This window comes from Gastrolobium bilobum, unplaced genomic scaffold (assembly GCF_033153095.1).
Source record: "Gastrolobium bilobum isolate Gb01-03AN ecotype WA unplaced genomic scaffold, APGP_CSIRO_Gbil_v1 utg9986, whole genome shotgun sequence".
Lineage (NCBI taxonomy): Eukaryota > Viridiplantae > Streptophyta > Magnoliopsida > Fabales > Fabaceae > Gastrolobium > Gastrolobium bilobum.
The window spans coordinates 155,444-181,412 of NW_026896004.1; the positions used below are offsets into that span (position 1 = coordinate 155,444).

General features: G+C 35.4%; 4 protein-coding genes across 9 annotated transcripts; 1 reads left to right on the forward strand and 3 right to left on the reverse strand.

Moving 5' to 3' along the window:
• Positions 1-4,095: 4,095 nt before the first annotated feature.
• On the reverse strand, positions 4,096-7,446 carry LOC133297230 (3-hydroxyacyl-[acyl-carrier-protein] dehydratase, mitochondrial-like). Of its 4 annotated transcripts, XR_009749613.1 has the most exons (6): positions 7,327-7,446; positions 6,626-6,999; positions 5,440-5,555; positions 5,295-5,347; positions 4,421-4,531; positions 4,096-4,340 (listed from the first exon to the last, which is right to left on the reverse strand). XR_009749613.1 is itself a non-coding variant. In XM_061496330.1 (5 exons), the coding sequence occupies exons 2-5, from the start codon at positions 6,896-6,898 to the stop codon at positions 4,509-4,511; spliced, it is 465 nt and encodes a 154-aa protein (XP_061352314.1). In that variant the 5' UTR covers positions 6,899-6,999; positions 7,327-7,446; the 3' UTR covers positions 4,096-4,508. The 4 variants fall into 4 exon arrangements, 3 of the variants coding, with proteins under 3 accessions (XP_061352314.1, XP_061352312.1, XP_061352313.1); XM_061496330.1 differs by having other exon boundaries at positions 4,096-4,531; XM_061496328.1 differs by lacking the exons at positions 4,096-4,340; positions 4,421-4,531 and having other exon boundaries at positions 4,925-5,347.
• A 3,604-nt stretch (positions 7,447-11,050) lies between these two features.
• Positions 11,051-14,893, reverse strand: LOC133297217 (adenylate kinase isoenzyme 6 homolog). The gene is made up of 3 exons (XM_061496315.1): positions 14,870-14,893; positions 11,374-11,519; positions 11,051-11,289 (listed from the first exon to the last, which is right to left on the reverse strand). Exons 1-3 carry the CDS (start codon positions 14,891-14,893, stop codon positions 11,103-11,105), a joined length of 357 nt encoding a protein of 118 aa, XP_061352299.1. The 3' UTR covers positions 11,051-11,102.
• A 6,336-nt stretch (positions 14,894-21,229) lies between these two features.
• Positions 21,230-22,864, forward strand: LOC133297218 (early nodulin-like protein 20). Its single transcript, XM_061496316.1, has 3 exons — positions 21,230-21,416; positions 22,437-22,708; positions 22,838-22,864. Exons 1-3 carry the CDS (start codon positions 21,230-21,232, stop codon positions 22,862-22,864), a joined length of 486 nt encoding a protein of 161 aa, XP_061352300.1.
• Positions 22,865-23,245: 381 nt separating this feature from the next.
• On the reverse strand, positions 23,246-25,866 carry LOC133297231 (3-hydroxyacyl-[acyl-carrier-protein] dehydratase, mitochondrial-like). Of its 3 annotated transcripts, none has more exons than XM_061496334.1 (4): positions 25,813-25,866; positions 24,941-25,266; positions 23,695-23,810; positions 23,246-23,602 (listed from the first exon to the last, which is right to left on the reverse strand). In XM_061496334.1, exons 2-4 carry the CDS (start codon positions 25,211-25,213, stop codon positions 23,488-23,490), a joined length of 504 nt encoding a protein of 167 aa, XP_061352318.1. In that variant the 5' UTR covers positions 25,214-25,266; positions 25,813-25,866; the 3' UTR covers positions 23,246-23,487. The 3 variants fall into 3 exon arrangements, with proteins under 3 accessions (XP_061352318.1, XP_061352315.1, XP_061352317.1); XM_061496331.1 differs by having other exon boundaries at positions 25,695-25,829; XM_061496333.1 differs by lacking the exon at positions 25,813-25,866 and adding an exon at positions 25,695-25,809 and having other exon boundaries at positions 24,941-25,314.
• Between the last annotated feature and the right edge of the window lie 103 nt (positions 25,867-25,969).

Below are 25,969 nucleotides of genomic sequence, written 5' to 3' on the forward strand. Positions count from 1 at the left end.
TGAATATTGATATATCCTCCGAAAACATTAGTCTTAATAATTTTTTTATTTTCAGTTTATTTTTTCTAAAAAAGGTAAAATAGGACATATGAGTTTAAGTTTGTAGCGATGTTAAAAATGTATTTGAATGAAAAAAAAAAACTATAGAAAGTAAGTGATTAAAAAGGTATAATGGGATAAATGATTCAAGAGTAAAACCACAAGGATGAACTTTGAACTTTTCCTAGGAGTAGAATATAAAATGTATTCAATATTTTTCTATTTAACAATTAGGAACTTTTCCAAAAGATTGTATCAGACAATTGAGAATTATTTTTAATTTCAAATGTTATTTTACTTAATAAATTTAATAATATTTTTTAATTTAAATCCATTTCCATTTTAATATTAATTTAATATCCTGTACCCGAGTAAATGTTACATTTACTTGAGAAAATGTCTAGTGCCAAATAACGTCGCATTATATGTAAAGTTTAATTTTTTTTTTAAGTCTCTTTAATTGGTTCATCCTTCGGACGATCTCTGGTTAAAGGACACAAACTCCATACCATTTGTGCCAATAGTGTTTAGTTATAAAGTTCAACTTTAAGTTATAGTTTATTTGATAAGGGATAGGATCCTTTGACATCAGCGTCAAATTTTAAAATTTGACACCAAATCCTAACCGTTGATTTCTGCCAATCAACGATTATCATTTATTGAGAACCAAACTTATTAATTACTATTAATTCTCAATAAATAATAACCATTGATTGGCGAAAATCAACGGTTAGTATTTGGTGTCAAATTTCAAAATTTGACACTGGTGTCAAAGGATCCTGCCCCACATAGGGATAGTATCCTTTGATATCAGTGTCAAATTTTGAAATTTGACACCAAATCCTAACCGTTGATTTCCGTCAATCAACTATTATCATTTATTGGGAACCAAACTTATTAATTACTATTAATTCTCAATAAATGATAACCGTTGATTGGCGAAAATCAACGGTTAGGATTTGGTGTCAAATTTCAAAATTTGACACTTGTGTCAAAGGATCCTGCCCCATATAGGGATATGATCCTTTGACATCAGTGTCAAATTTTGAAATTTGACACCAAATCCTAACCGTTGATTTCCGTCAATCAACGATCATCATTTATTGGGAACCAAACTTATTAATTATTATTAATTCTCAATAAATGATAACCGTTGATTGGCGAAAATCAACGGTTAGGATTTGGTGTCAAATTTCAAAATTTGACACTGGTGTCAAAGGATCCTGCCCCATGCAGGGATAGGATCCTTTGACATCAGTGTCAAATTTTCAAATTTTGAAATTTGACACCAAATCCAAACCTTTGATTTCCGCCAATCAACGATTATCATTTATTGGGAACCAAACTTATTAATTACTATTAATTCTCAATAAATGATAACCGTTGATTTCCGTCAATCAACGATTATCATTTATTGGGAACCAAACTTATTAATTACTATTAATTCTCAATAAATGATAACCGTTGATTGGCGAAAATCAACGGTTAAGATTTGGTGTCAAATTTCAAAATTTGACACTGGTCTCAAATGATCCTGCCCCATATATATATATATATATATATATATATATATAGTTTGTCGGATATATACTGACCGCACCAAAACATTGCTGCAGTCATATAAAATAACGTCGTTTTATAGTGTCAAAGCATTAAATATGAAAATCATAATCATACAGAGGTGAAAATAAATATAAAGCATTAAATATGGGAATCATAATCATACAAAGATAAAAATAAATATAATATTTTCATTTTCTACAAATCATATATATATATATATATATATATATATATATATATATATATAATCAAATCATTCGAAATTCTAATTGATAAGAGCTTAATTCAAATTTCATTCCAAGAAATTCCTTGGACCAGGACCACATTGTATTAATAAAAGAGTAAACACCCTTTTTAGTCCCTGGCAATATCTACGAAGTCCTTTTCAGTCCCTGGCAATAAAAAAGGACCAAATTGGTCCCTGAAAGTACAAGAAAAGGGCCACTCTACATATTTGGGAGTTGACATAAGGAATAACATGGCCCTTTTTTTGTAATTTCAGGGACCAATTTGGTCCTTTTTTATTGCTAAGGACTAAAAAGGACTTCGTAGATATTGACAGGGACTAAAAAGGGTGTTTACTCTTAATCAAATTAAGCATGGTAACTATATCGATACTGCCATTGCAAGAAAAACGAACACACGCTTATAGACTAGTTGTTCTTCTTTCATTTTTTCTAATACCAATTTATTCCATCTTCTAAATTATATATCAATTTATCAAAGGTTATCAAATGTGGCAGGATCCTTTTACACCAGTTTCAAATTTTGAAATTTGACACCAAATCCTAACCGTTGATTTTCGCCAATCAACGGTTATCATTTATTGAGAATTAATAGTAATTAATAAGTTTGGTTCCCAATAAATGATAATCGTTGATTGGCAGAAATCAACGATTAGGATTTGGTGTCAAATTTCAAAATTTGACACTGGTGTCAAAGGATCCTGCCCCATATATATATATATATATATGGAAGGGTACAATTTATTACACCTTTTATTAAATTAGATGATAAAGTACCATAATATTAAATTAAAATTACAGATCAGATACTAAATATAAGTGAATCGTCTATAATTGAGTGTTGATTTTCTTGCGCATTGATATAGTTATTGTCATTAATTTGATTAATACATCGTAGTCAGAGGAATTTCCTTGATTGAAATTTGAATTAAGCTCTTGCCAAATACAAGGTGGCAATCAATTAAAAATTGAAACTATTTGATTTTATTCCAAAAATGTGACAATACACTATCTCATCAACTGGAGCGGGCCTTTGGATCTAAATCAATTCAGACATTTAGTCTCTATATATTTTGAACCCTTCAACAACGCAAATATACATATATCTCTCTTACTGGTTCTCAATATTTTATCTAACCCTCTTTGTCGCAGAGAAAACAGATGATGGCTTTGACAATGGAGGTTTTGAGCTTCAGAAAAATGATGATGATCATTGTCATGATCATGATGATGGGAAACATGGCACAATCTGAGCTTCACCATGTTGGAGGGAACAAGATTAGTTGGTCACCCAAAGTTAACTTGTCAGAATGGTCAAGTCATGAGAACTTTCACGTGGACGACTGGCTATGTAATCTTTCTTCTCTTATTTTTTATTACTTTAACACTAGTTCTAATGGATTCATATGATGAAAATGAACGGGTACATAGTCATGTATGTATTATTATTTTTTATCTTTTTTATATAATGGTAACACAAAGGGTTGAACTTATAATCATGTATATTCTATTTTTTAAACCTAACATAGTGACTTTCTTTATGCTCTCTCTTTTTTACTTAACTTTGTTTGTTTATAACTTATTTTCTCCTCTACTTCACTAGTACACTAATGATGTAGTTATGTTTTAAAAGAGAAATTTAAATAATTAAATATTAATAAATTTAATTATAGGTTTTGATTTTTGCCTTGTAATATAAATCATCTCAGAGATGAGATTATTTTCTGTACACCCTGTGTACGTGCGACTTCCACTAAAAAATTGACACTTGAATTAAGAAATTATTTTTCTCTCCCTATCGTGCGCACATTACAAAAAATGCCTCATTTTGATTGGCCCGTCGCATCAAGTTGGTGGTGTGACGGGTATAATGAAATGCATATTTTAGGAGAATTGTTTTCATATATTAAATTTTAAAGGAAAAAATTTTCACTCTTTTCTAAAGACTACCTTACAACTCCCTCCCTCCCTTTCTACATAAATCAAATGCATAGCATAATAAATAAATTATTATTTATATATTGCTTTCTTTGTTTTGACTCAAATGGGTAAGTCAATGTCATTATGTTGATTCATGTAGTTGAATATGCATAGATTCAAAACCAATAATCTAACAATTCAAGATATATTTCCTCATCACATTTTAATTTTTAGTTAAAATAATCTCAAATAGATGCACAACAACTCACAATTCACAAATAATATACAATGATTAAGTTTTATGTACATCTCCCTCAATTTTGGTTTCTTAATACAAGTAAAGCTTTTTGGGTGAGAAATGGACAATTTTAAAAGGCACAAATTACTGTAGATTAATTTACTTTCTCTTCGTACTATGATTTACTGATGTTTTATTTTTTTTGCCTGCCAGACTTTGGATATGATAGGTACATGTACAATGTGCTGGAGGTGAACGAGACTAGCTACAAAAACTGCATGGAGACAAATTTCATTAAGAATGTAACTGGGGGCGCAGGAAGGGACGTGTTTCACCTGCAAGAGGCCAAGACCTATTACTTCTTAAGTAGAGGAGGTTTCTGTTTGAAGGGAATGAAAGTTGCCATAAATGTTACTGAAAATATTGCAGCCACTCAACCACCAGTTCCACCAAAAAATAATGCTTCAGATGCTCGTGGCATTCAGGTACTTGTGTTGTTCATCTCATTCCTGATGTGGGGCATCCTCTGCAAATAACATCATCAGCTACTACAAATGGCAGACCACAAGTAGATTTACTATAGCATCAGCTGCAATTGTTATGTTTGTTTTTAGTCATTGTGTCATGGGAGGCTGAACTAGGAAAATTCAATGTTTCTTTTTTTCTTTTTCTTTTTTCTTTTTTCGGCATACATTCAAGGATTCTTTTAACTTTATTATTATGTTGTTCACGCTTACTCTTCTTGGTTGCTTCGAATGCCAACCATTATTATTTGTGAAAGGGTTTGAGTTTAAGTTCCATGAGTTAATTTTAATGTTTTTTTAGCAAATCATCAATTTTGTATCATGTGCAATTACCAAACTGGGACGAAACTAAAACTAAATCTTACTCGTTATTACAGTAAACTATTCCTCTGAAATCATAAGTGTTAGTACGGTACAAAATGCCAAAAATTATCATAGAGAATATCTCTTATCATAAGTGAGCTTTTGTGAAACATGACCAAAACTCAAACACCAAACAATCATGCATGAGTAAATTGCATAAGAATCAGAAAGATAGCCAGAAACTTTTTGTGCCTTTTGTTTTTCTTTTTCGTCCGGGGTGGGGGATCACAAGTTCAACCGCCAGTGGCTATGAGTCTCCATTTCAACACAAAATCACAAACAGATTACCGGTATGTCTAACTTCTCCTTTTAAAAGAATTCATAATTAACAGTCAAGAATTGATAATCGCTTCTACTGCCCATGTTCTACAGTCAGGGTTGGTAGCATAGCCACAGCCTCACCTTCAATGACAAGCAACTCACCATTCTTAAAGCACCTTGTCTTAAACTTTGCACTGAATAACATTGACAATGACAACACTAGTTAGAAACAAAATTACTAATTGTTCAAAAAAATGAACAATAGTAATGTTAAGACCCAACTTACAGATATCGATTTTTATTTTCTCTCAGATTAGTTGCTTGTACTTCACCAATTATCTCATCTCCAATATAGACGGGGAACTTAAAATTCAAGCTTTGAGATACATACACAGCTCCAGGCTACAATTATCCATAATATTAGAAAAGTGAAGGTTGCTAGGGGAAGAAAAGGAAGAAACTTTAGGAAAGTTGTCATCAAGGAAACGGGGTGAAGGACCTCATGTATTATTGCCTCAATTGGCAGTATCATTCAAGCACTTCGGGAATGATGTCTCTAACTCAAGTTGACTAAATCTAGTGAGTAGTAACTTGGTTTATGAAATCATACAAATAGAATTGACAAAACATAAGTCTTTAATCCATGGGTTCATATTTTCACGCCTTTCATAAAAATAGTAATAATTATGCTTATTTACATGTATCTTACGCTTTCTACTCATCATGACACATTTTAATCTATGCAACTGGTGGAAAGCCGCATGCCACTATTTGGCGTCTGACAAAATTTTCAAATGACAACGTTATATGAAATTTCAAGTCCAATTTCATGCCATAATTTTCCATTAACCGGTGTCTAATATTCAAGTCGACTGAAACAGTATTTTATAAGGCAGGGGGATTTTGGATCCCGGAATCAACTTTGGGTTCCCCAAAGCTGTTGCAAGTGGAGAAATTTCACTTGCATAAAGCCCAAACAAAGTGACCTTTTTCCTAAATATTTTACATGTAAAAATGTATATCATGTGAAAATGTATCACACATGATCTGTAAAAAAGAAGTCTCCAATTTTATTTCCAATTCTTGTTAGCTATTAATGTTTTTTTTTTTTTTTGTAAGATCACAAGGTATCCCCAGACCAGACCCTTCAGGTGTGGGACTACATCTATATTCGCAATACTAGATGAGTAGGTACTACTCGTTTACAAAAGTACGAAAAAATGGGACTTAAATGACATTAATCATAAAAGAGTAAGTTGAATAAATATACTTTAGTTAATTTTCTCTAACTTCAACTAATGAACTCTTCGGTACTATGGGAGTAGTTATGATATTTTCCTAGCAAATTCATATCATGTCTTGATTAATCTGTTTATTCACTCTAATCTTGTTTATTGATATGAGATGGCTGAGTATCTCATTTCCATAGCAGAGATATCAGAATTTAAAGAGAGGTTTAGTATGGGACTTACAAAATGTGATGAGATTATATGAGGAAAGAGAGAAGCAACGAGCATCCCATGTACCAGTGGACCTTCAAATCCAACATTTCGGGCAGTATCAGAATCAGTATGCAAAGGGTTAGAATCATGACTAACCTTGGAGAACTGAAGGACATCTTCCTCGGTAAAAAGCCTTTCTTTTCTCAATACATCCCCAGGCTTAAGTACAAAAGGAGTTGCAGATGAGAAGCACCTGAGACTCAGAGACTGGAGTTTGCAAGAATGTAAACTCCTGAAGAGCATTCTTCCAAGGGTTCAATTCAACAAAACAAAGCCCTGATGTTGTCCCCTACTAACTGAAAAGAAGCAGAGTGCAGCTTAATAATCCCAACACTGAAGACCACCTAAAATTTTAATAAATAAAAAAATGCCCATCAACTTGTTGTAAATAAAGCCAACCATTTTTCGTTTGTTCGATGTAGCAACTAAAGTTTTAAACTTTAAAGACAATGGCAGGTATGACAATGAGAGTATAAGGATATTGTAAAACGGAGTATGCATCATTACTCCAAAAAAATTTCCTTTTGGATTATTATTTGCAACGTTTTAACAAACAGCTTAGATGCATGCCAATAGCTGAAGACATATCGTGACAATTCAATGAAAATGAATCGAATTCCATCATTGGGAAACGTAAAAATTGAAATAGATGGTCGTTATTCCTTTCTTACTAGAATTTGGAACTCAGTGGCAAATGTTTCACCCGCAGAAAGAGAAGCAGCGTTTGTAGAAGCTATAAATTAGAGAACCAGCAGTAACATAGAAGACCCTGTAATCTCAATAACGAACCTTTTCTAAAGGGCTTGGGGGTTTTTTCATCACAATTATGTATGTAAGCCGTTTTACTGGGTTTGTCTTAGTAGGCATTTTTCTCTGATCTGCTAATTATTATATTTCATAAAAGAAAAACTTCAATTATATCATTATTAATAGGGTTCGTTTTTTTAGTGAATACGGATAAATTATCTATATTAAATTTAAAATGACATTGTTTTGAGACAAAAATTAAGGTATTTTATAATCATAATTTATTTCAAAGTTATAATAGTATTTAATATTATAATTTTTTAATCGTTAATTCAAAATAATATCTTTTTAAAAATGAATGTAAATGACTTTTTTGGATTAAAAACATTAAGGGGGCGTTTGGTTGAGGAGAAATTTTATGAATAACAGAGAAATGATATTCATAGGGAAATGGTAGAAAATGGTAGGAAAGTGAGTTTGATAGGAAAATATAAAAAAAAGTTGTTTGGTTGAAAAAAATTTAACCAGAAAAATTAGGTAACTTTTATAAATTCTATGTTTGATTGTAGATAAAATATAGATGGGAAAAAAGTTTATATTACGAAAATATCCCTGTTTATAAATTTTCTTTGAAAAGTATGACCTTTTAGTTTTTTTTTGTGGCTTCCATTTTAATTTTGATACTAGGTAGGAGGATTAGTTGGTCGGTTGACATCCTGCATAGTTTATTTGGTCGACTAACATGCAATAATACCATGTATCAATAGGGATTATTTGGCTGAGTTTCTCAAACAGATACCTATGCAAATCGTTTCGGTGGGATAATTATTTAGGTAGCCATATATTCCAAATGTTTAAATCAAACAAAGGCATTCAATTATCCCACTTCAAATACCCATCTATCTCAACATAATCCTCCAACCAAACACCCTCTTAGGTAGTGTTTGGTTGGGGAGAAGTGAAAATTTTGTTGGCAAAATGCATGTGGGAATCTGATGAAACCACGTTTGGTTGAAGCTTTTCGGTAGATTTGCTCATCAATTAGCTTTGCCTAGCAAATCAGGAAGACAAGCAAAAAACGGGTTTATGTACTGTTGAGGAAGCCGTCTGAACAGGTGGAATTGCTGTGAAAAATCGGATAAATGAAAAAGGTGATGAAGGCATGACAACTTTACCCCTCCTTCTTTTGTGGTTCGAAGGTTGTAATAAAACCAAGGTGTTTTTACAAGGATAGTTTTGTAATTTCATTAAGTTTTCCCATCAATATTTTATCTTCAACCAAACACACATTCAGAAATTTAATTCAATTTTTCTGGTAAAATTTTGCCTAACCAAACAACTTTTTTAAAACTTTCCTATCTAAACTCATTTTTCCTGCAGATCCCTAGTATTTACATTTCCCTAGTATTAAAAGATTTCTCCCCAACCAAACACTCCCCTATATTTTTCCATTGTGTGGGATACCTAAAATACCATCATTTGAATAATATTTTTCAGTAGCATTTTGGTTTAAAAAATGGAAAAAATATTTCTGCATTTACTGTAGATAACTTATCTGCATTTATACCCAAAATGACGTCGTTTTAGTATTGAAATCTTAGAAAATTATAAATATAAAGACTACTATAACCCTGAAATAAATTAAAATTACAAAAATACCATGATTTCCGTCCCAAAACGACGTCGTATTGAGCTTACTGCAGATAAGTTATCTGCAGTAACCGCAGAAAAAGCGAACCCTTAAAAAATATACATAAAACAAAATCCTAAGAAAATAACTTTCTCTAAAAAAAATTCTCCAATTTAAGAAATTTATTTTAAGAATCAAACATTTCCCAGACATCTAAACAATCAAACATGGGATTTTGAGAAATCCATCCTCAATTTCTCATACATCTAAAAACAATCCTCCTGAGAAACACTCTCTTAGCATAAAGCAGTAATGTACTAATGGGCGCTGTGAGTATAATGGCTTTGGTGGGAAATATTTTCGGAACTGACAATGGTTATATGATTAAGTGAAATAGGTTTTTCTAATTATATTTTTTTCTTGCATATCTTATCTATTCATTTTCAACATCATTCAATTAGAATATCAAAATTAGAGAAAAATAATGAAATTATAATCCAATAATATTAAAAATAAGTAGGTAAAGTAGACAAAAGAAAAAAAGTAGATAGAAAATCTTATCTCTAATTAAATAGTTGACGAAAATCTGAAAGTAATACCATATTCCATTTCGTTTGCTTAAACCTCCCTTACCTATAGCAATTCAGTATCACAAAACTTGGTAAAAATTGAAAATTCTTTTGGTTATCAAATTTAAAACCCATAATATAAATATCTCAAAGTACATGCCACACCTAAATTTGTAAGAGGTAATTCAACAACACAGCAGGTCCAGGTAGCAGTTCATCATGAAACCCACAATACTTTTCATTATCCTAAATTTGTAAGAGGTAATTAAGGATATGTATGATGAGGCTACTACATGTGTAAAAGTTTGTAACGGATCATCAAGTTATTTTTCTATTACGGTAGGTGTACACCAAGGTCGGCTCTAAGTCCTTACCTCTTTGCCTTAGTTATGGATGAACTAACAAAAGATATTCAATAGGAAGTGCCATGGTGTATGCTTTTTGCAGACGATATTGTGCTTATTGATGAGAGCAAGAGGGGTGTTAATAAAAAACTTGAACTGTGGAGAAGCACATTGGAATCCAAAGGATTCACATTAAGTCGAAGCAAGACTGAGTATCTGAAGTGTGAGTTTTCTCTGGTACGAGATGGGAACCAAGAGCCCGTGCATCTAAATGGTCAAGAGGTACCAAAAAAAGATGCTTTTAAATACTTGGGCTCCATTTTACAAAAAGGTGGAGAGATTGATGAGGATGTAAATCACAGAATCAGAGCAGGGTGGATGAAATGACGCAGTGCATCTGCATTTTTGTGTGACCGCAAAATCCCCCTGAAGTTAAAAGGAAAATTCTATAAAACGGCAGTAAGACCGGCAATGCTATATGGAGCAGAATGTTGGCCAGCACATAGGCAACATGAGCATAAGATGGGAGTAACAGAGATGAGGATGTTAAGGTGGATGTGTGGTTACACAAGGATGGATAAGATAAGAAATGAAGATATTCGACGAAAGGTCGGAGTAGTACCGGTAGCCGAGAAGATGAGAGAACATAGATTGAGGTGGTTTGGGCACGTGATGAGAAGACCCATGGATGCTCCTGTAAGAACAAAAGTTTGTTACCAAGAGCTAAACACAAAAAAAGGTAGAGGTAGGCCGAAGCTTACTTGGGGGAAGGTAGTAAAACAAGATTTAATAGAGTGAGATATAGATTGGCGGACAGTAAGTCTTAGAACGAAATGGAAAAAAGCTATAAGTATGGTGGAGGGTTAGACCCGCTGTTATTCCTATGTTCCAGATGGTCCCTTTTTAGTCGTTTTCCCCTTCCTTTCCCCCACTTCTTCTTGTCCCTTTCTTTTTTACTTTTATTTATTTATATATACATATATTTTTTTTTTTTTTTTTTTTAACCGTTTTGTATCTTTCATGTGGGTTCATCTACCACCGACCCCAATTAATTTGGGATAAGGGTGTTGTTGATATTGATGTTGATGTTGATGTAGATACTCTCACAACCCAGTATGTACAAAGCACTCATTTTTATTTTTATTTTTTTGTTATAACTAGGACGGGGAAGGGCAATTTCTGACCCAATCTGTCAGAGTTGCAACATTTCTATTAATGTCTTCAATAGTATCACTCTTCATTGCAACCACTCTGTCCTCCGGGTAACTTTCTTTAGCCTCCTCAAGCAGAACTTGAAAGATTTCACATTCAATATTGTTGGAAAGCTTTGAATCATTGTACCCCCTGTCATATAGAGAAAGTTTATGATGAAACCGAAGATAGAATTGCAAAACCAAAACTCAACAATAGAAACGAGTGCTTCCATACCTCCTGCTCAAACGGTCATACAAAATGGTGTTATCAGTTTGAAGCACAACCACACAATCAAACCATCGCTCAGGAAAGAAATCGCAGCCATGATAGTCCACAATGTTTCCCCCCTCTTCCATAACATCCTCAAGTTCATCACAGACCTACAAGAACCATACAAGATGTTGGGCTTCCTCCTTCAATGCTAAGCCCAAGCCCATTTGAGGGGTTTCCTAAAAACCCTAACCCTAATTTCCACCTCCTCTGTATATACTCATTACTTGTGGGTGGAGGCTAGGTCAGATTTGAGAGAACAAATTTGAGAGAATTATTTGATTGTTTGAGCAAAAGCTTTATGCTTTGCATTTGAGAGATCTCTAGAGAGAGTTTGAGTGAAACATCTCTAGGGTAGTTTGATTATCACCATTGTTGGAGAGGTTGAGTTAACCACCACATTGGTGTATTTAATTATTCGTAACCATTATTTTCATAGTGGATTTCTGATCTGGACTAGGTCCCGTGGGTTTTTACTTCTTCATTGGAGAAGGTTTTCCCACGTTAAATCTGGTTGTGTTCTTCTTCTCTCTCTCTCCTGTTTTTGTTTTGATTTTTCTGCTGCGCTTCCTGACCTGGTGAAGTTCAGGCCGAGGTATAGCCGAGATCTGAGATCAGGATCTTATTGATTGACTTCCGCACAAAGGCTGCTTAGCCGAGCTTGAGGGAACCGAGTTTTCTCAACAGTGGTATCAGAGCCCGAGTTTGACGGGTTTTGAAGGAGACGAGATGGAGACCAGTGGCATAACTCATGATGGAGATATGTTCAAGTTGACCGCAGACAACTTCACTTATTGGAGACCGATGATGGAAGATCATCTCTACTGCAAAGATCTGCATGAGCCCATTATCCTTGATGAGAGACCGGCAGACAAAACTGATAAGGAGTGGGAGATCCTGAGTCGGAAGGCGGTAGCCACGATCAGGAAATATATTGATAAAAGCCTCTTTGAGCACGTGTCTGAATTCACGAACGCGTATGAGTTGTGGACGAAGCTAGAGTCCATGATTCAGAAGAAGACTCCCAGGAACAAAGCACACCTGGTTCGCCGACTTGTTAAGCTTGAATACAAGGACGGCATGAGCATGATTGAACACCTGAACACCTACAAAGGTATTGTGAATCAGCTGTCAAAGGCTGATATGAAAATTGATGAAGAATTGCAGGCATTGCTGCTGTTTAGCTCGCTGCCAGAAAGCTGGGATACTCTGGTAGTGACCCTGAATAACTCGACTCCAGATGGAAAATTGAAGATGGATGTCGTGACAGACAGCCTCCTGGGCGAAGAATCCAGGAGAAGAGAATGAGGTACTTCGAGTACGTCTGAGGCCAACGTTGCTGAGAACAAAGGGAAATCTGACTCCCGCGGTAGAAGCAAAAGCCGAGGCAGAGGTCGTGACAGACGAGACAAGTCCAGAGGTCGGTCAAAGCCGAAATATGAGTTGAAGTGCTTTTACTGTGGAAAGACAGGCCATAAGAAGCCAGACTGCTGGACCCTACAGAATGATGAGAAGAACGTCTCTGTGAAGCCGGATCAGATTATTCCCAAGAAGAGGGAAGACAAGAGCACCACTGCGGTGGCTGCAAACCCTGATGCTGAGATATTCCTCCTTGGTGAGAATAATTATTTGAATGTTGCTTATGATGACTGCACCTGGATTGTTGACTCCGGTGCCTCCTTCCACGTTACTCCACACAAAGGTTTTTTCTCCTCTTATCGAGGTGGTGATTTTGGAGTCGTGAAGATGGGAAATCAGGTGACCAGCAAGATTGTTGGTGTCGGTGATGTAACTCTGACCACAGATGTCGGATGCCGACTTGTGTTGAAAGATGTAAGGCATGTTCCTGACATGCGTTTGAACCTAATCTCGGTAGGCAAACTTGATGATGCCGGGTTAGTGAACTACTTCGGTAGTGTGAGATGGAAGCTGGCCAAGGGAAACTTGGTCGTGGCCCGAGGTAAGAAGGAAGGCTCCTTGTACGTGATGCAAGGAAAGATCAATGGCGGAGAAGCCAATTCTGTTCGAGATGAACCTAGCTTGGAGCTATGGCACAAGCGCCTCGGCCACATGAGCGAGAAAGGGCTACAGATCATGAACAAGAAAGGATTATTGACCGGGTTGAAAGGCCAAGCGTTGGAGAGTTGCACGCACTGCCTAGCTGGAAAGCAGCACCGGGTTTCCTTTGTGAGACCGGATCAACCAAGAAGACGAAGGAATATTCTTGACCTCGTCCATACTGATGTTTGCTCCATGTCGGAGAAATCTCTTGGAGGAGCTCAGTATTTTGTTTCATTTATCGATGACCATTCCCGCAAGTGTGGGTATATTTGTTGAAGACTAAATACCAGGTACTCCAATCCTTTAAAGAATTCCATGCTATGGTTGAAAGGGAGACTGGCAAGAAATTGAAGGTGGTCCGATCTGATAATGGTGGTGAGTATTGCGGCCCATTTGATGCATACTGCAGAGCGGCCGGGATTCGACTTGAGAAGACGCCCCCCAAGACACCTCAGCTGAATGGATTGGCTGAACGGATGAACAGAACTATTGAAGAGAAGGTCCGAAGCATGTTATCCAATGCCGGATTGCCGAAATCATTCTGGGGAGAAGCCGTCAAAACTGTTGTTGACTTGATCAACCTCTCACCATCACGGCCACTTGAAGGAGAAATTCCAGAAGAAGTCTGGACAGGTCGGAAAGTGGCCTATAATCAACTGAAAGTGTTTGGATGCCGAGCTTTCGTGCATATCCCTAAAGATGAAAGGGCCAAACTTGATGCAAAGACCAAAGAATGCATTTATCTTGGTTCGCCGAGATGTGAGTTCGGGTTCCGACTTTGGGATCCAATCAATAAGAAGATCGTGAGAAGTCGAGATGTGATCTTTCATGAGCATGAGAACATTCATGACATCTCGAAGCCCAAAGTCCGGGTTACTGTCAGACGTGAAGAAGCCATCCCTCCTGTCCGAGCTGAAGCAGGGGGAGAAAATCAAGAAAATGATGATCAGCAACAAGCTGAAGATGACCAAGACATTGAGGTCCGAGTTGATGATGAGATCCGGGATGAGAATGATGAACCAGGTTCTCAAGCTGAAGAACAGCCGAGATATCCAACTCGAGAAAGAAGACCCTCTACGAGATATCCATCTGATGAATACATCGTTGTTGCTGAAGACGGTGAGCCTCAGAGTTATGATGAGGCTATGATGAGCTCAGAGAGAGAAAAATGGGAAAAGACAATGCAAGACGAGATGAAGTCTCTGCACGAGAATCAAACTTATGAGCTGACTGAGTTGCCAAAAGGAAGACGAGATCTGAAAAACAAATGGGTCTACAAGATTAAGAATGAAGAGAACGGGCAAAAGCCGAGATACAAAGCCCGGATTGTAGTGAAAGGCTGCAATCAGAAGAAAGGAGTAGACTTTGAGGAGATTTTTTCTCCTGTGGTGAAAATGACCTCGGTTCGAACCGTATTAGCCATGGCGGCTTCAATGGACCTCGAGGTAGAACAAATGGACGTGAAGACGGCATTTCTTCACGGTGATTTAGAAGAAGAGATATATATGGAGCAACCAGAAGGATTCCAAGCTTCAGACCAAGAAGACATGGTATGTCGGTTGAAGAAGAGTCTCTATGGCTTGAAGCAAGCACCTCGGCAGTGGTACAAGAAATTTGAATCATTCATGACTGATCATAAGTTTGAAAAGGCAGATGCCGACCACTGCGTATTTGTGAAGAGGTATGAGGCCGGAGATTTTCTGATTTTGTTGTTATATGTTGACGACATGCTTATTGTAGGGAAAGATAAATCGAGGATAGCCGCCCTGAAAAAGGCGTTGAGCTCGTCCTTCGCAATGAAGGACCTCGGCCCTGCAAAGCAGATTCTCGGAATAAAGATTATCCGAGATAGACAGAAGAAGCTACTGTGGCTGAGTCAAGAGAAATATATTGAGAAGATTTTGAAGAGATTCAGCATGGACAAAGCCAAAACAGTGAGCACCCCCCTAGCCGGACACATAAAGCTGAACCAAAAGCAATGTCCGAGATCTGATGAAGACAAAGATGAGATGATGAAGGTTCCTTACCAATCCTCCGTCGGAAGCTTGATGTATGCAATGGTTTGCACTAGACCCGACTTGGCGTATGCTGTAGGAATGGTAAGCCGATATTTGTCAAACCCCGGCAAAGAGCACTGGGAAGCAGTGAAGTGGATCTTCAAGTACCTACGAGGTACAACCGACTTATGTCTCCGTTTTGGAGAAGGCAAAGCCGAGTTGCAAGGCTACTCAGATTCTGATTTAGGGGGAGACGCCGACTCGAGGAAGTCGACTACAGGATATTTGATGAGATTTGCCAGAGGAGCTGTCTCTTGGCAATCAAGACTTCAGAAATGTGTTGCACTATCGACAACTAAGGCGGAGTACATTGCCGCTACTGAGGCAAGCAAAGAGATGTTGTGGATGAAGAAGTTCCTCATGGAACTCGGCCATGATCAAGACAAGTACGAGCTGGGTTGTGACAATCAAAGCGCAATCCATCTTGCAAAGAATTCTACCTATCACTCCCGCACAAAACATATTGATTTGAGGTATCACTGGATCCGGGATGTGGTGGAAGGTGGAGAGCTCGAACTCGTCAAGGTACACACTGACCAAAATTGGTCCGACATGATGACAAAGCCGGTTCTAGCAAGAAAATTTGAAGACTGCTGAGAAGGAGCCGGGTTGATGCTGAAGCCGACGCATTGAAGTCGGAGGGGGCGATTTGTTGGGCTTCCTCCTTCAATGCTAAGCCCAAGCCCATTTGAGGGGTTTCCTAAAAACCCTAACCCTAATTTCCACCTCCTCTATATATACTCATTACTTGTGGGTGGAGGCTAGGTCAGATTTGAGAGAACAAATTTGAGAGAATTATTTGATTGTTTGAGCAAAAGCTTTATGCTTTGCATTTGAGAGATCTCTAGAGAGAGTTTGAGTAAAACATCTCTAGGGTAGTTTGATTATCACCATTGTTGGAGAGGTTGACTTAACCACCACATTGGTGTATTTGATTATTTGTAACCATTATTTTCATAGTGGATTTCTGATCTGGACTAGGTCCCGTGGGTTTTTACTTCTTCATTGGAGAAGGCTTTCCACGTTAAATTTGGTTGTATTCTTCTTCTCTCTCCTGTTTTTGTTTTGATTTTTCCGCTGCGCTGCCCGACCTGATGAAGTTCAGGCCGAGGTATAGCCGAGATCCGAGATCAGGATCTTATTGATTGACTTCCGCACAAAGGCTGCTTAGCCGAGCTTGAGGGAACCGAGTTTTCCCAACACAAGATACCCTCGTAAAACCCATATACCGGGAAACATACACATGATGACAACATATGTATCAGCAGTGAGCATAACATCAAAATTGCTTCATGTAATTCAACAACACAACAGATCCTGGAGCAGTTCAACATCAAACTAAAATATCTCAACACATAATTGGAAAATAAGTAGGTTCTTAATACTAAATCAAAAAGGGACTCACATTTTCTTGTGGCAAACTAAAAGCCCTCAGAAAATACAATTAGATCTACATATGAAAAGTATTAACAGACAAATCATCAGAAGAATAATCAGTTTCAATGAGGGGAAGGGATAAGGACGATTGCAAAGTATTGGACATCACAAAAATAAGAATAAATGACATGGACATGGTATTTTCAGTGCAGGTCCTGAAAGCTACTTTCATCTATGAGCTATGTATTAGAGTGTAAACCTTTCCCATTCCCTTCAACCCCAATCTTGTGATTAGTAATCTCCAAGAGATAAATTAGAAATTGATCCATGAATATTACAAATATTAAGTAGCATGCATCTTTAACACGAAAGAAAGGAACAAATTCATGCACATTATATCTACCGCCTCAACTTCAATAATAATCAGCATCCGTCAGTTTATAGTCTATATTGAATCTATCGACCTAATATATACACATTGCCAAAATTAATTAATAAGAACTCCATCAAAAGCCATGTCATATGCCAACTATTTCGGGGGTAAGGAGCAGTGTATTTCATAGGACCTTATCTAAGACAGACTCCATCCAACCTTACTAACAATTTGATCTTAATTGTTATACAACTATTAGCATTTGTTGGGTTTGATTGGATGAGATTAAACATCATATCAACTCAACATGTATGAGATAATTGTGACCATGACATGAAGTAACAATTGTCTTCGTGTCATTAAAGTTGCCCAAAAATTGATAAGACATCATCATCGAGCTAATCGATAGCTTCTATAGGGATGAACAAACGTAAGTTAAAAGGGTGGTTATCCGTCTACCATAGGAGAAAAGTTTAGTGCACTACCAAAACTCGGTGGTTTTTTTAACTAAAAAGGGAATTTTTTTATTTTTTTACCCATTTTATTATATATTTTCCTTTAAGTTCTAAAAGAAAAAAATTAGTAAAAGGATCATCGAGTTTATTTTTTCAAATGGTATAGAAACAAACCAATCCTATATTATACTTTTTGATCAAAAGAAATACTTTCAAATTATATTTATCGATTTGATCCTTGGTTGAAATTATTTATTAAAATGAAATAGTTGAACTTGAACCCATTGGCTTCACTAGTGAGATATATGTTGGGAAATTCGTTCCCTCAAACTCCAATGTCAAGCGGGTTCAGGGGAAGCCCATGGCGGGGGCCACCACCAATGAGCTAAGGCTACACCAACCGTAGCAAGTGGATCCGACACCATGTCTCAACCCAAAACCTTAAGGCATTGGGTTCATGGGTCCTTGCACTTATATACTCTTCACTTAGCTCATTACCAACTAATGTGGGACTCGTCACACTTGAATATCTCAACAATCTCCCCCTCAAGGGTGAAACCCACCATTGGTATGCTCCCCCTCAACCGAGTACCCGAAGCGCAAAGTACTCGACCCACCTCCTAGCCAATCACTAGGCTAGCTCGAGCCCAATCCGGCTTTGATATCACTATTGGGAAATTCGTTCCCTCAAACTCCAATGTCAAGCGGGTCCAGGGGAAGCCTGTGGCGGGGAGCCACCACCAATGAGCTAAGGCTACACCAACCGTAGCAAGTGGATCTGACACCATGTCTCAACCCAAAACCTTAAGGCATTGGGTTCATGGGTCCTTTCACTTATATACTCTTCACTTAGCTCATTACCAACCAATGTGGGACTCAATACACTTGAATATCTCAAAAATATATCCTAGGACGGGTGGATATATGAATATTGATATATCCTCCGAAAACATTAGTCTTAATAATTTTTTTATTTTCAGTTTATTTTTTCTAAAAAAGGTAAAATAGGACATATGAGTTTAAGTTTGTAGCGGTGTTAAAAATGTATTTGGATGGAAAAAAAAACTATAGAAAGTAAGTGCTTAAAAAGGTATAATGGGATAAATGATTCAAGAGTAAAACCACAAGGATGAACTTTGAACTTTTCCTAGGAGTAGAATATAAAATGTATTCAATATTTTTCTATTTAACAATTAGGAACTTTTCCAAAAGATTGTATCAGACAATTGAGAATTATTTTTAATTTCAAATGTTATTTTACTTAATAAATTTAATAATATTTTTTAATTTAAATCCATTTCCATTTTAATATTAATTTAATATCCTGTACCCGAGTAAATGTTACATTTACTTGAGAAAATGTCTAGTGCCAAATAACGTCGCATTATGTGTAAAGTTTAATTTTTTTTTTTTTAAGTCTCTTTAATTGGTTCATCCTTCGGACGACCTCTGGTTAAAGGACACAAACTACATACCATTTGTGCCAATAGTGTTTAATTATAAAGTTCAACTTTAAGTTATAGTTTATTTGATAAACTTTGATAAATTGATATATAATTTAGAAGATGGAATAAATTGGTATTAAAAAAAATGAAAGAAGAACAACTAGTCTATAAGCGTGTGTTCGTTTTTCTGGCAATGGCAGTATCGATATAGTTACCATGCTTAATTTGATTAATACAATGTGGTCCTGGTCCAAGGAATTTCTTGGAATGAAATTTGAATTAAGCTCTTATCAATTAGAATTTCGAATGATTTGATTATATATATATATATATATATATATATATATGACTTGTAGAAATTGGAAATATTATATTTATTTTCATCTTTGTATGATTATGATTCCTCATATTTAATGCTTTATATTTATTTTTACCTTTGTATTATTATGATTTTCATATTTAATGCTTTGACACTATAAAACGACGTAATTTTATATGACTGCAGCAATGTTTTGGTGCGGTCAGTATATATCCGACAAATTATATATATATATATATATATATATATATATATATATATATATAGAGGTAGGATCTTTTGACACCAGTGTCAAATTTGAAGTTTAACACTTCACCTGAGAGTCGTTAGATCAAAAAAGATCAATGGTGTCGCATGCATACAAATCAGAGTCGTTGATTTTTTTTTTTATCTCACGGCTCTCAGGTGAGGTGTCAAACTTCAAATTTGACACTGGTGTCAAAGGATCCTACTTCTATATATATATATATATATACATATATATATATATATATATATATATAATTTTTCAAATCAAACTTATTATTTAATTATTAATTCGCAATAAATGATAACCGTTGATTGACGAAAATCAACGGTTAAGATGTGGTCGTAACATTGTGCGTAACATTATTTGTGTGTCACAATATCCTATCGCATATATATATATATATATATATATAAATGGGGCAGGATCCTTTGACACCAGTGTCAAATTTTGAATTTTAACACCAAATCCTAACCGTTGATTTTCGTTAATCAACGATTATCATTTATGAGAATTAATAGTAATTAATAAGTTTGGTTCCCAATAAATGATAATCATTGATTGGCGAAAATCAACGGTTAGGATTTGGTATCAAATTTTAAAATTTGACACTGATGTCAAAGGATCTTATCCCTATATGGGGCAGGATCCTTTGACACCAGTGTCATTTTGAAATTTGACACTAAATCCTAACCGTTGATTTTCGCCAATCAACGGTTATCATTTATGAGAATTAATAGTAATTAATAAGTTTGGTTCCCAATAAATGATAATCATTGATTGGCGGAAATCAACGGGTTAGGATTTGGTGTCAAATTTCAAAATTTGACACTGATGTCAAAGGATTTTATCCCTATATGGGGCAGGGTCCTTTGACACCAGTGTCAAATTTTGAAATTTGACATCAAATCTTAACCGTTGATTTTCGTCAATCAACGGTTATCATTTATGAGAATTAATAGTAATTAATAAGTTTGGTTCCCAATAAATGATAATCATTGATTGGCGGAAATCAACGGTTAGGATTTAGTGTCAAATTTCAAAATTTGACACTGATGTCAAAGGATCTTATCCTTATATGGGGCAGGATCCTTTGACACGAGTGTCAAATTTTAGATCAGATACTAAATATAAGTGAATTGTCTATAATTGAGTGTTGATTTTCTTGCCATGGCGGCATTGATATAGTTATTGTGATTAATTTGATTAATACATCGTAGTCAGAGGAATTTCCTTGATTGAAATTTGAATTAACCTCTTTCCAAATACAAGGTGGCAATCAATTAAAAATTGAAACTATTTGATTTTATTCCAAAAATGTGACAATACACTATCTCATCAACTGGAGCGGGCCTTTGGATCTAAATTAATTCAGACATTTAGTCTCTATATATTTGGAACCCTTCAACAACGCAAATATACATATATCTCTCTTACTGGTTCTCAATATTTTATCTAACCCTCTTTGTCGCAGAGAAAACAGATGATGGCTTTGACAATGGAGGTTTTGAGCTTCAGAAAAATGATGATGATCATTGTCATGATCATGATGATTGGAAACATGGCACAATCTGAGCTTCACCATGTTGGAGGGAACAAGATTAGTTGGTCACCCAAAGTTAACTTGTCAGAATGGTCAAGTCATGAGAACTTTCACGTGGACGACTGGCTATGTAATCTTTCTTCTCTTATTTTTTATTACTTTAACACTAGTTCTAATGGATTCATATGATGAAAATGAACGGGTACATAGTCATGTATGTATTATTATTTTTTATCTTTTTTATATAATGGTAACACAAAGGGTTGAACTTATAATCATGTATATTCTATTTTTTAAACCTAACATAGTGACTTTCTTTATGCTCTCTCTTTTTTACTTAACTTTGTTTGTTTATAACTTATTTTCTCCTCTACTCCACTAGTACACTAATGATGTAGTTATGTTTTAAAAGAGAAATTTAAATAATTAAATATTAATAAATTTAATTATAGGTTTTGATTTTTGCCTTGTAATATAAATCATCTCAGAGATGAGATTATTTTCTGTACACCCTGTGTACGTGCGACTTCCACTAAAAAATTGACACTTGAATTAAGAAATTATTTTTCTCTCCCTATCGTGCGCACATTACAAAAAATGCCTCATTTTGATTGGCCCGTCGCATCAAGTTGGTGGTGTGACGGGTATAATGAAATGCATATTTTAGGAGAATTGTTTTCATATATTAAATTTTAAAGGAAAAAAATTTCACTCTTTTCTAAAGACTACCTTACAACTCCCTCCATCCCTTTCTACATAAATCAAATGCATAGCATAATAAATAAATTATTATTTATATATTGCTTTCTTTGTTTTGACTCAAATGGATAAGTCAATGTCATTATGTTGATTCATGTAGTTGAATATGCATAGATTCAAAACCAATAATCTAACAATTCAAGATATATTTCCTCATCACATTTTAATTTTTAGTTAAAATAATCTCAAATAGATGCACAACAACTCACAATTCACAAATAATATACAATGATTAAGTTTTATGTACATCTCCCTCAATTTTGGTTTCTTAATACAAGTAAAGCTTTTTGGGTGAGAAATGGACAATTTTAAAAGGCACAAATTACTGTAGATTAATTTACTTTCTCTTCGTACTATGATTTACTGATGTTTTATTTTTTTTGCCTGCCAGACTTTGGATATGATAGGTACATGTACAATGTGCTGGAGGTGAACGAGACTAGCTACAAAAACTGCATGGAGACAAATTTCATTAAGAATGTAACTGGGGGCGCAGGAAGGGACGTGTTTCACCTGCAAGAGGCCAAGACCTATTACTTCTTAAGTAGAGGAGGTTTCTGTTTGAAGGGAATGAAAGTTGCCATAAATGTTACTGAAAATATTGCAGCCACTCAACCACCTGTTCCACCAAAAAATAATGCTTCAGATGCTCGTGGCATTCAGGTACTTGTGTTGTTCATCTCATTCCTGATGTGGGGCATCCTCTGCAAATAACATCATCAGCTACTACAAATGGCAGACCACAAGTAGATTTACTATAGCATCAGCTGCAATTGTTATGTTTGTTTTTAGTCATTGTGTCATGGGAGGCTGAACTAGGAAAATTCAATGTTTCTTTTTTTCTTTTTCTTTTTTCTTTTTTCGGCATACATTCAAGGATTCTTTTAACTTTATTATTATGTTGTTCACGCTTACTCTTCTTGGTTGCTTCGAATGCCAACCAGTATTATTTGTGAAACGGTTTGAGTTTAAGTTCCATGAATTAATTTTAATGTTTTTTTAGCAAATCATCAATTTTGTATCATGTGCAATTACCAAAGTGGGAAGAAACTAAAGCGAAATCTTACTCGTTATTACAGTAAACTATTCCTCTGAAATCATAAGTGTTAGTACGGCACAAAATGCCAAAAATTATCATGGAGAATATCTCTTATGCCATTTGATCTGGAGTTCTAAGAAATGAAGTGAGCTTTTGTGAAACATGACCAAAACTCAAACACCAAACAATCATGCATGAGTAAATTGCATAAGAATCAGAAAGATAGCCAGAAACTTTTTGTGCCTTTTGTTTTTCTTTTTCGTCCGGGGTGGGAGATCACAAGTTCAACCTCCAGTGGCTATGAGTCTCCATTTCAACACAAAATCACAAACAGATTACCGGTATGTCTAAGTTCTCCTTTTAAAGGAATTCATAATTAACAGTCAAGAATTGATAATCGCTTCTACTGCTCCTTATACTGCCCCTGTTCTACAGTCAGGGTTGGTAGCATAGCCACAGCCTCACCTTCAATGACAAGCAACTCACCATTCTTAAAGCACCTTGTCTTAAACTTTGCACTGAATAACATTGACAATGACAACACTAGTTAGAAACAAAATTACTACTTGTTCAAAAAAATGAACAACAGTAATGTTAAGACCTAACTTACAGATATCGATTTTTATTTTCTCTCAGATTAGTTGCTTGTACTTCACCAATTATCTCATCTCCAATATAGACGGGGAACTTAAAATTCAAGCTTTGAGATACATACACAGCTCCAGGCTACAATTATCCATAATATTAGAAAAGTGAATGTTGCTAGGGGAAGAAAAGGAAGAAACTTTAGGAAAGTTGTCATCAAGGAAACAGGGTGAAGGACCTCCTGTGTTATTGCCTCAATTCGCAGTATCATTCAAGCACTTCGGGAATGATGTCTCTAACTCAAGTTGACTAAATCTAGTGAGTAGTAACTTGGTTTATGAAATCATATAAATAGAATTGACAAAACATAAGTCTTTAATCCATGGGTTCATATTTTCACGCCTTTCATAAAAATAGTAATAATTATGCTTATTTACATGTATCGTACGCTTTCTACTCCTCATGACACATTTTAATCTATGCAACTAGTGGAAAGCCGCATGCCACTATTTGGCGTCTCACAAAATTTTCAAATGACAACGTTATATGAAATTTTAAGTCCAATTTCATGCCATAATTTTCCATTAACCGGTGTCTAATATTCAAGTCGACTGAAACAGTATTTTATAGGGCAGGGGGATTTTGGATCCTGGAATCAACTTTGGGTTCCCCAAAGCTGTTGCAAGTGGAGAAATTTCACTTGCATAAAGCCCAAACAAAGTGACCTTTTTCCTAAATATTTTACATGTAAAAATGTATATCATGTGAAAATGTATCAAACATGATCTGTAAAAACGAAGTCTCCAATTTTATTTCTATTCTTGTTAGCTATTAATATTAGAGGGTGCCTGTGGAAAAAGTAGTGTATGATATAGCTCACAATCACAAAAGTTATAATCCACAAATGTGTGTGTGTGTGTTTTTTTTGTTTGTAAGATCACAAGGTCTCCTCAGACCAGACCCTTCAGGTGTGGGACTACATCTATATTCGCAATACTAGGTGAGTATACTCGTTTACAAAAAGTAGGAAAAAATGGGACTTAAATGACATTAATCATAAAAGAGTAGGCTGAATAAATATACTGTAGTTAAATTTCTCTAACTTCAACTAATGTACCCTTCGGTACTATGGGAGTTTCCTAGCAAATTCATATCATGTCTTGATTAATCTGTTTATTCACTCTAATCTTGTTTATTTATGAGATGGCTGAGTATCTCATTTCCATAGCCGAGATATCAGAATTTAAAGAGAGGTTTAGTATGGGACTTACAAAATGTGATGAGATTATATGAGGAATGAGAGAAGCAACGAGCATCCCATGTACCAGTGGACCTTCAAATCCAACATTTCGGGCAGCAGCAGAATCAGTATGCAAAGGGTTAGAATCATGACTAACCTTGGAGTACTGAAGGACATCTTCCTCGGTAAAAAGTCTTTCTTTTCTCAATACATCCCCAGGCTTAAGTACAAAAGGAGCTGCAGATGAGAAGCACCTGAGACTCAGAGACTGGAGTTTGCAAGAATGTAAACTCCTGAAGAGCATTCTTCCAAGGGTTCAATTCAACAAAACAAAGCCCTGATGTTGTCCCTTACTAACTGAAAAGAAGCAGAGTGCAGCTTAATATTCCCACAACTGAAGACCACCTAAAATTTTTAAAATAAAATTATGATAAAAAAAAAATGCCCATCAACTTGTTGTAAATAAAGCCAACCATTTTTCGTTTGTTCGATGTAGCAGCAAAAGTTTTAAACTTTAAAGACACAGGCAGGCAGGTACGACTACGAGAGTAAGATGATATTGTAAAACGGAGTATGCATCATTACTCCAAAATGACGAGGGCGGGGGGGGAGATTGGAATTAAAAAAAAAAATCCTTTTGGATTATTGTTTGCAACATTTTAACAAACAGCTTAGATGCATGCCAATAGCTGAAGACATATCATGACAATTCAATGCAAAATGAATCGAATTCCATTATTAGGAAACGTAAAAATTGAAATAGATGGTCGTTATTCCTTTCTTACTAGAATTTGGATCTCAGTGGCAAATGTTTCACCCGCAGAAAGAGAAGAAACAATTGTAGAAGCTATAAACTAGAGAACCAGCGGTAACATAGAAGACCCAGTACTATTAATAACGGACCTTTTCTAGAGGGATTGGGGTTTGTTCATCACAATTATGTATGTTAAGCCGTTTTACTGGGTTTGTCTTAAAAGGCATTTTACTTTGATCTGCTAATAATTATATTTTATAAAAGAAAAACTTCAATTATATCATTATTAATAAAATGAGTTCCCAT